Source organism: Bactrocera latifrons, unplaced genomic scaffold (genome assembly GCF_001853355.1).
Source record: "Bactrocera latifrons isolate USDA-ARS-PBARC rearing strain unplaced genomic scaffold, ASM185335v1 scaffold_44, whole genome shotgun sequence".
Taxonomy (NCBI): Eukaryota; Metazoa; Arthropoda; class Insecta; order Diptera; family Tephritidae; genus Bactrocera; species Bactrocera latifrons.
Window position 1 is genome coordinate 309,348 of NW_017537090.1, and position 11,115 is coordinate 320,462.

Here is an 11,115-nt window from a genome sequence, read left to right on the forward strand (position 1 = left end):
ACAAGGAGCAATTGTGGCAAAAAACTAAGGAATTGTGGGATGCAACTCCCTTGGAGACTTGTCAAAAGCTAGTACAGTCTATGCCCAAGAGAATAGCAAAACTTATCCAAAACAAGGGAGGATATACTGGCTATTAAAAACTTATAGGCTAAGGAAATAATATACTGATTTTTTTTTTTTTTTTTGAAAAAACTTTTTTACACCTATTATTTTGTCCAGGGAAATATGTTTTTATAATTGAATTTTTTGTTTTAAAGCTTACAGTAAGAAAATTGCAAAGTATTTCTGTTTAATAAAGARAAATACTTTTATTACTAAAGAAAAATTTGTTTTAATTGCATATGATTTCACGATRTTTTGGTAAAATGTAATACACCTATTATTTTGTCCATATGTGTACATATGTATGTATGTACGTATGAATATAAATAGTTTGTTGCCTTTCGCTCATGTGAAGGCAATATTGGCCACCAAAAGCCCACTCTAATGACACTTGCACATGTACAATGTAAGTAAGGGGTGCTTCAATTTGAACCAGTAGGTTTTACGACATGTAGCCGTAGCAATCATCGGCAGTGCGATAGTTTGATGAATTTGCCCAATTACTTTTCCTGTAAGGTTTCTTTATGTAAAATAGCCCTTGACAAAAAGTTTGGATTTATTTATCGCGTTCGTAAAAAATCAGTCAGAGCGTCGCAACGAATGCATTTAATCACTTTCTTATCAAATTTGTATAGAATGATCCCCATATAAATCAGGCCTGTTTCAGAACATTAGATTAACACAAATTAATTAAGCGCAACTATCGTCAGAATGGACTCGGATTTATATGCGGACTGTCAAACTTGAATATACATACTTCACTGAATTCCTGAAATTTTTTCTCATTTAGGCTCACCACTCAATCTTAGAACCTAGTTACAGTTAGTATTTGAAGTGCATATGTGGAATAGTCTCTCTGGCCCACCGTTATACAATATGAAAAATGTAAATTTCGAGATATTTTTTCCCAATATTCCTTCAATAGATAAACTCCTTTTAGCCGACTAAGGTACCCAATAAAAAACGTCTATTTTTGGAAAATCCAGCAAAACACGCATTTTTCAAGTGTTTTTAGACGAGGCGTTATATTTTATAAATAATTAATGTGTTTTAATAATCGGTGATACATTTTGAAAAAATAGGAGATGAATACAGATCTTGATCTACTACTCTAACTTTTGATTTTTGACAAAATGGTCTGTTTTTCGTGACAAAATTGAAAGCCAGTGTGGCTTAAAAATTCAAAGTTTTATCATAAATATTACTTCTTTGATCATTACCTGCTAAATACCTATATCTAATAAGGTCGTGTAAAAAATTCAATTCGATTGATCGAGCCGTTTCGTAGAAAGTTTCCGTAACGGTTCTGAAAGCAGAGTTTAAAGTTTTCCGACGCAGTTACACTAAGTTAAGAAATTATTACAAATGCGCTTATAAGGATCTCCGAATATATTGGCCGGATCAACTTAAACTTAGGAGAATATTCTCAAATGTTTATACCCAATAAATATGCAATTTTTTGGAAATTTGTATATAGGCCCTTAAGGCGGCAGTGATCAGCCTAAAGCCAAACACTACGATTTTGGTATTTGAGATCATCTTTCAGGCAACACAGATCAGCCTAGAGCTTAACACTGTCATTTTGGTGATTGATCAGCTTTCGGAAATATTATTCTTAGCGGCCTTCGTGAAATACCATTACAATATCTACTGGTCCTTAGTGGAACACCCTTTATATAGAAGTTATTTATGTTGCGGTCGATTCGTTTGTCGGTTGAGCGCTGAACTATACGATTACTAAACATAACATAATGAACTCATACTCCACCGTGTACATCGTTGGCTGGTCGGCACCGGCATCAGCATCGGTTTTGACATCGGTTAATTGCGTTAAGTATGGCAATTTAATACGTGACATGTAATTAAATAATTATAATGCTGTCATTTAATAAGCCCTTCGCGTGTGTCGCTGTCATTGTTATTGTTATTAGTGTCTATATTACCACATATTTGTTGTGCCGCCAAGCAATACCAGTAGTTCATTTTGTGGTAACCGAGACCCATACCGCGCACGGTTATTTTATGATGTTTTCTTTGTGAAGAAGCTGCTTAAATGTGATCTTGTTTTGCATAGAAGTTTTTGCCGACAAATAAAAATTTCTGGGCTGTAAATATAAATTTACAACATATACAGTACTTGTCCAATAAATTACGAACGAAGAAAAAAAATATGCAAAGTTTGAACTTTAATCATTAATAAAAACATAAATATTTTTCGTATTTAAAAAAAAATATTTTTTATATGCCTTATACATTAAGCTTAAATTATTATATTTTTGTATTGATTCATATTTAAATTTTAATTTTTAATGAATCAACTTTACATTTTTCCTCTCGTTCGTAATTTGTGGGACTGTATATAAATATAGATTTTGTATGAGTGTACATAATCGAAATGCATTTTGCTCATGCTGAAATTGCACTTTTAATATCAATCTAGTTCTCAACATATGCATATATCGATGTGCATATATGTATACATACATATACATATATTTTTTGATTTTTTTTTTACATTTTAATCTGCATTTATAAGCAACTAGTTCATAGTAGCCAATCATATGAAATAATTGCTCGATTAAGACTTGACCGTAATATTTTCGTTTAAAGCTTCTGAAAAATCTCACTAGGCCTTATATTCCGTTATCGCTATGCCTTGTTCAGCAAGAAATATTGCAACATTGCAGCTAAAAAGTTACTCCAGTCTCATAGTCATGAAGGATGATCTATGTACTTCGAGGTTCCCTACTTTCATGAAAAAACTTCAAATTGAAGGGGGCTAGGTCTCATGTAATCCATTTGTTAAGTCTCATTTTCTATGAAATTATCTTCTGACCAAAGGGTTCTCTCAAAAAATCCATTGATTGATTGGATGTGTGGGAAGTGGCGCCGTCTTGTTGAAACCAAATGTCGCCGAGATCACGAGTTTCAATTTCGGGCATTAAATAGTCGATTATCATGGCGCGATAACGGTCCCACCGGCATCATCTTTGATTAAATATAGACCGACCGACCCACAAACCACACCAAACCCTTGTTTTTTCTGTATGAAATAACAACTCTTGAATCTCTTCGGGTTGCTCTTCAGCTATTTTCATAGTTTGCGTATCCATTGAGCCAGAAATGTGTCTCATCGCTGAACAAAATTTGGCTCGAAAACGGCCGAACTTCTTATAACTTTTTAAGAGTCCATAGAGCGAAGAGATGTTGCTTGGGAAGGTCGAGCGACTTCAATTCTTTCGCAAGCTGTATTTTGTATGCTTTTAATTTAAGATCCCGACATAAAATGTTCCATACGTCGATCCGGTCTTTGTGTACACTCTCAGCTACGGCTGCTATATTTTCTTCAGTGCGTGCTGGACGTGGGTGGTCTATTCAGTCGAATAGTATCCAATAAGGAATGCTGGGTCTCAAGATGGGTGATCGTGTTGCGAATGTCTACTGAGCCGATTTTGTTGACCATAAGTTAAGTCAAGCGCGCGAAACACATTCTTTACGAAACGTGATTTCGTGAGAAAGTTGAACGATTTTTAATTTTTGTTCAGGCGGAAGCATTTCCCCGATAACATGACAGCTTGACACGACTCATGCGTGACTGTCAAAAAAAGCTATAGAAAAAAGTACCTCTACTTGGATATCTGTTTTTGGAAGTGAAATCAAGGCTCTACTATGACGAATTCTTGCTTCATTCAACGCCTCGCTACTTAAAAACTAAATCGAAATTTTTACATAATTTTCGTTTTTTTGGGACATGTACTTATCTAAGCTTTCAAGCTAATTGAAACAATATTAATTTTGGAAGCCTAAAACAATTAACGAAATGGAAGGGGAAAATCAAAGTCGAATTTTGAATAAAAACCCACTAAACAGGTGATCTGCCTAAAAATAACCTAAGCCTAATAAGCCTTAACTTTCAAAGATGTTCATGGTTCGTGGGCGTTACTTCGTAATGTCTAAGCAACTTCTTCCATAACTGATATTTACAATTGCTAAATTAGTTGAGTCATTTCAATTGACAACAAATACTTTAAATACTGATGCATCCCTCCGCCACTGCAGATCGATGCGGTTGATATTACGGTATGGTATACGATACAGACTCTCAACTTATGTAAACATAACCATTTACATATATATGTATTTATGAGTGTATCTGTTGAATTCTTGACATTTGCGGTTAGCGCTGCGCTTAGTCATTTGCGGGGCGCACAGCAGACGATTGTTGGGTGTGCGCATCCAATTAGCCGAACCAACAGTTGGTTTTTTCGAGCTGCTGACTAACACACATTTCATATTTGGGTGTCTATTACTCTGGTATAATGCCAAGCCGCCTTTGTGTCCACTTCTCCAACAAGCTCGCCCACATATCTGTCTCTGCATCGTCTCATGATCAGGGTGAACACATCAGTCTTCCTCTATTTGGTATTGGACTTTATTTATTTATTATTTGATTGTGCTTTTCTCGCTTTGCACACTTTGGCGCTGTGTCATCTGCTCTCGTCGCTCTCTGTCTTTTCCGTTTACTACGCTTCGAGTTAGCGTAAATTTATACTTTGACACTTTGAACTTCTCAATTGGACAATTTGTTGCGTTCATTCATAAAAGCAGACAGAATTTTTTCCATTCATAAATATTTTTCTTTTTTTTTTTTGTTGTATCCAAATGTTTGTATGCCTGTTTATCTCCCGTTCACGAGGGTGTGGCAGTTGTTGCTGAAATTGTCAGCTTTGAAATCGATAGCTAAATTGCCGCAGCTTTTGTTTATGAGTTTGCACATAATGCTTTTCATCCTTCTTTAAATGTTTATTGCCATAGAATAGATAGATTTCATTAGTTTGAATTGTGTTGTTTTGAAATTATTTCTTCCTTTTGTTGATGACCTTTGTATGATTCATATTGAAATAATTTGGCAAACCTAATTAACGAGGATAAGGAGTGCTAAAACTTACATTCGTATAAATGGTTAGGATGATGAGCTGAGTCGATTTAGCCACGTCTGTCTCTGTATATAAGCGAATTAGTCCCTCAGTTTTTTAAGATATCGATCTGAAATTTCGCACACCTTCTTTGCTGTCAAAGAAACTGCTCAACTTGCGAATCTAACGGGGTTAAATCTCAGATAGTACAGCCCTTAGCCTAATAAAATCCGGGTCAATTCCGGTAATGTTTAACTGGCTGTTGTATGTTGTGTAGTCCTTAACTACGGCGCATCATTATGGTCGCTTGGATGCCTTGAAACTCAGACGAGGAAAGTAGAGACACGTCAGAACTCTGCACTCAGGACTAAAATAGGATGCCTCTTGATGTCTCTCATGGAACAACTAAACAGTGAGACCTGTATGCTATATTAAGCAGCATAATGAGCTTGTCTCCAAGCAGTTTCTGCTGGTCTGTTTTCGCACAAATCATCCCTACCGTCACTTGCTTGGAGAGGAACACCCTGCTAGGAGCATCAAGAGGTCCTTCCTCAACTACGTCGCCGTACGTACTACGTCGTCAATATGCCAACTAGACTTTGGATACAAGAACTTCAGACATGCACTGACCGCTATTCACAGTGGGGCCATTAACACCTTCAACGACTCCCTCTCAATGAATGACGTACTTGAAGGCAAACCGCTACACATTGCAGACGAGGAGCTATAGTTGCCTCGAGAATCGAGAGTGGCCTTTGCGCAGTTTCGTTCTGGATACTGTAGCAGGTTAAACTCCTGCTTATCCAGAATCGACCCTGACATATCAAACATGCATATGAGCAGCATGCAATGAGTACCCGCGGGACACTAACCATCTGTTCGCACATCTGAAAGCTCGACCTTATAGCCCGACCCCGTCGAGACAGCACGTTTCCTGGGCCTACCATTGGATGACGTCGATGACACCTTATCCAATCCTTATTATGATTATATTCGGTTTAACCAAAATTTTGGTCGTGTTTGACCTGCTAAAATTCTGTTTTTAATCAGATCAAAAAAATAGTAAACAAAAGCAGATAAATTTCATTTTAATAATAAAAAGATAAGTATCTTTTGAAATTTATTTTTTCTAAGTTCCGCAAAGGTTTTCAACCATACTAATTTTATATTTCATTTTGCAATTCCCGTTCATTCTAGGCGCCGGCGAATCTGGCAAATCCACCATTGTTAAACAGATGAAAATTATCCACGACAAGGGCTACTCCCAAGAAGAATGCGAGCAATATCGTCGCGTTGTCTACAGCAACACCATACAGAGTATGATGGCCATCATACGTGCCATGGGTCACTTGAAGATCGATTTTGCGGATCCCTCGAAAACGGAAATAGCACGTCAATTCTTCACATATGCCTCAACAGCGGAAGAAGGTATACTGCTGCCAGAAATCGTGCTTCTTATGAAGAAACTCTGGGCCGATGCGGGTGTGCAACAGTCGTTTTCACGTTCACGTGAATACCAACTAAACGATTCGGCTGCATACTATCTGAACCTGTTGGATGAAATATCAAAGCCAAATTACATACCAACACTGGAGGATGTACTGCGCACACGAGTCAAGACCACAGGCATTGTGGAGACACAATTCTCATGTAAAGGAATGCATTTCAAGTGAGCCAATTTCTCTTTCTTTTTGTTTTTTTTTCTTTTTTGATTTGTTAAATTATATATTTAATTTGTTTTACAGAATGTTTGATGTTGGCGGTCAGCGTTCGGAGCGCAAGAAATGGATTCATTGCTTTGAAGGTGTAACGGCAATCATATTTTGTGTCGCATTGTCGGGTAAGTCGAAAAGAACTATATATTTATATAAATATGAACTGAAGGTCTCTTCCGGGAGTTAATTACCCACTTATCGTATACAAATGCCCTTTAAAGTTTTTCAGATGTAATATTTAATTAAGTTTACTACAGCGCGCCAGTCGTTCCTCCTTCTTGCTTTTTGGCGCCAATTGAAGATTCCAAGTGTAGCCAGATCATTTTCCATCTGGTCTTTCAAATGAAGTGGAGGTCTTCCTCTTCCTTTGCCTCCTCCGACGGGTACTGCGTCAAATACTCTCAGAGCTGGAGTGTTTTCATCAATTCGGACAACATGAATTAGCCAGCGTACCCGCTGTCTTTTAATTCCCTGAACTATCAATGTCGTCGTATATTTCGTATGGCTCATAGTTCCATCGGATGTGGTATTCGCCATTGCCAATACGCAAAGGACCATAAATCTTCCGCAGAACCTCTCTCTCGAAAACTCCTAACACCGACTCATCAGTTGTTGTCATCGTCCAGGCCTCTGCACTATATAGCAATATAATTTGGTCTTTGTTCGTCGAGAGAGGACTTTACTTCCCAATTGCCTACTCAGTCGGAAGTAGCACCTGTTGCAAGAGGTGTCGTCACCAAAATGGGGGTCTCTCATCCGACGCTGTTTTGTTGTTTTCATTGGGGATGTCTTTTTACGTGGCGGGTCCCAAATCCTGGGGAGAGATGTTTCACCTTCTCACTCTAGGTTGCCTTTTAACGGATATTTTTTGACTAAACAGGGAAAACTTTGTCTAAAACATCCAAATCCATAGATTATTCCCAAAGCAAAATGACAATTTCCGAATAAAGAACGCATCACAATGTCTGCCATTCAAGCAGTCCGATCAAAATCAAGATTACGATGTGAACTTAATTCGTCTTGTTAGCTAGTTACGTTTTTAGAGTTATTTATACATACAGTTGCTAAAAGAAACGCCGCTGTGAAGGGTATTTTTTCTTGAATTTTTTATAATGCCTTACGCTATATTGAGTAGTTCTGACTTTAATCTAGAATTTTTATAAACAGGATACGATCTGGTACTTGCCGAAGACGAAGAAATGAATCGTATGATTGAATCACTCAAATTATTCGATTCAATATGCAATTCCAAATGGTTTGTGGAAACATCAATAATATTGTTCTTGAATAAGAAGGATTTATTCGAAGAAAAAATCAAAAGATCTCCACTCACAATCTGCTTTCCGGAATATACAGGTGAGTTTAGTTAATAATTAAGCCAGCATAATAAAACATATTTATAAATTATTAATTTCAGGTCCCAATACTTATGAGGACGCTACCAACTATATACGCATTAAATTCGAGAGCCTCAACAAACGAAAAGACCAGAAAGAGATTTACACGCATCTCACATGTGCAACGGACACAAACAATGTGCGCTTTGTTTTCGATGCCGTCACCGATGTTATCATTAAGAACAATCTCAGAGATTGTGGGCTTTTCTAAAATTACATTATAACTAGTTGATACGTTTGCATTTAAGTTAATCTTTTCCACACTGCATTTGCATATCCCTACAATATAAATATGTAAGCACGCATGTTTTTGAGCAGTGCTTTTCACTGGTGTATTGTTGGTATTCATTATAGATCATTGATCCAAACATTCCCACGTCACCACGCATACCTAAGATGTAGGTACTACACACATACATTTGTGTATATATATATGTATGCGTTAGAGCGATGATTTTGCAGCTAGTAGTTTTGCTTTGTACAATTTCAAGATCACTAAAGCTTGCGGCATATGCACAAATTTAAAAATATATACCGTTTATGTTAGTATTATTATGTATAAAGCTACTTGAGAATGCAATTGGAAATGTGTAGCTTGTGTATAGTTATGTAAGTAGGAAAAAATGTTTGCAAAATCTAATTATTACTCCTCTGGAGTTGACAATAAGCTACTCTGGTCAAATTAAAGAGTGCAATGCGCGAAAATTATAATATTTATTGACTAAAAGCAGCAAAAAATAAGTATACTACTAAAACACAAAATATTTCGTTACAATCATATTTAAATAATACTAAGAATATTTTTTTTTTTACATCCACAACTAAATAATAATGTATAACAGCACGATTTTTATAAAAGATAAAGAGACAAAAACAAATTTACATGAACAATTATTATGTAGTGTTTCTGAAATAAAAAGCTTTTTGCATTCTATTACATTTATCTTATATTCCATCAACGTGTGAAATGTGTCGAATATTAATATTTTCCGAACGAAAGCTTTTGTTTGTAATTTGCAATTTTTAATCGAAGTAATGCTGCCGAAAAGCAATAATTTTGACATGACATTTTTCAGTAATGTATATGTCTTCCTGCTACTGCTACTAATAGTAATCATATTTAATTAGTACATATTTTTTTACGTTAGTGAAAAAACTATTTTTATTTTGTAACTTTAGTTTTAATGTACAAAATATTATATAATATATTAAACTAAAAAATAAATTATGCGATAAACTAATTTAGAATTTTTAAATTTCTTCAAAGAGAACTGGAATATAGGCAGTTTTTATGTACATCTGAGCAATGCTAACAAATTCATGGCCAAAACAGAAAATTTTCCAAAAATTTCGAACACCAAGTTATTACCTGTAGTGATAGGATGACTCATGCAAAGACGCCTATGTGCTCCATAAGAAGAAGCCAAGCGATTTACTTAAGAATGGTCTAGTAGAATTCATTGATAATTGATTGATTGATATAGATTCCCTACTTTTTTAAAGAAAAAACACAGAATCTTCAAATTTAATGAGAAATGTTTATTATCATTCGAAGGAACATTCCTTGGCATTCTTTTTTTGAAGATTATCTGTTTCAATTGTTGGGCATTTCGACTGGCAACTGGCGAATGATGTTCTCCTCCAAGGCCTGAATGGAAGCGGGATTGTCAGTATATACTTTAGACTTTACATATCTCCACAGAAAAGTGTGATATCACAAGATCTTGGTATCCAATTGACCCAAAACATAAAATTATCTGCTCACTGAAGTGTTCTCTCAATAAATCAACTGATTGTTGCGATGTGTATGAAGACGGCGCTTGTTGAAACTAAATGTCGCCGAGATCACGAGCTTCAATTTCAGCCATCAAATAGTCTATTATCAGTGTGATAACGGTCGGCATTGACGGTTACGTTCTAACCGTCATCATTTTGGAAAAATATGGAGCGATATTTCCACTAGCTCACAAACCAAAGCAAACTGATGTTTTTTTCTGGATAAAATGGCAGCTGAGTTTGCTTTCCGTCCTAAATGCGGCAATTTTGCTTATTATATCTTCTGTATGCTCAGTAGGCCGATTATGTTGAAAATAAGTTGAGCAAAGCGCGCGTAACACATTCTTTAAAGAATGTGAATTTTTGTAATAAAGTTGAACAATTTGTAGACGTACAGGGATAAGTTTTTAAAAGATGAACTGCCAAACAATACTGAACAAAAATAACATGACAGTTTGACACGACTGACGCGTGATCAGTCAAAAAAAGGCTATTGAAAAAAGTGTCTCTACTTGGATCACCCGTTAGATACCATTTTGAAAATAGTACATCAGCCTAAGCTGAAGAGATATTTGGGTTTCCACAAGAAACTCCATTACTTATCCAAACTTTACCCTGGAAAATTAATGTCAAACGCACTTATCCAACCTTTCATTGTAGTCTAACTACATCAAGTCAGCTCATATTCATTACAACAACAACTATATCCGTTTTATGACACTCGGGTCTGCGTAACCAGAGCAGGACCTGTCAACTCGGTAACAGGCCTTGGGCTCATAAAAATCAGCTTCAAAATTATTTCAAAAAGGTTTTCTGCGCGACAAAAGCAACAACAACATAAAACCCAGAAAATTTATAAACCATCGATTTGCCAGTTATTGAAAGGTTTTATTTCCTAATCCTTTTACTAAGACATTATATATACTTATAAACAAAAATGGTCACAATAATAAATATTCCGAAAAGAACAAATTATTCTGGTGAATAGAAATATTGCAATTTGAGTTGTTACCAACAAAATAGTTAAGGCTGATGCATTTTTATTCGATTGTCCATTCAGTGTTGATTATTATTTTTTACGGTGCACTATAAATATAGTGTTAGATTTACTGTTTTGCAGTTCTCAATTGAATCGCGATTTGAACTGTCCCCTGCCCACATGAGAGATTCAATTCGATAATCCTTTTTATGCTTTAATTACCGTTTTGC

The 11,115-nt window shown here is 35.8% G+C and overlaps 1 protein-coding gene across 1 annotated transcript in view; it reads left to right on the top strand.

Moving 5' to 3' along the window:
• The window catches only part of LOC108972955 (G protein alpha i subunit), a 31,146-nt gene extending 22,241 nt beyond the window's left edge, over positions 1-8,905 (top strand). The window contains exons 2-5 of the mRNA XM_018939919.1: positions 6,216-6,687; positions 6,764-6,858; positions 7,901-8,089; positions 8,151-8,905. Of these exons, the coding sequence (XP_018795464.1) occupies positions 6,216-6,687; positions 6,764-6,858; positions 7,901-8,089; positions 8,151-8,341 (947 nt within the window). The 3' untranslated portion in view covers positions 8,342-8,905. The remainder of the gene's footprint in view (positions 1-6,215; positions 6,688-6,763; positions 6,859-7,900; positions 8,090-8,150) is intronic.
• Positions 8,906-11,115: the final 2,210 nt, after the last annotated feature.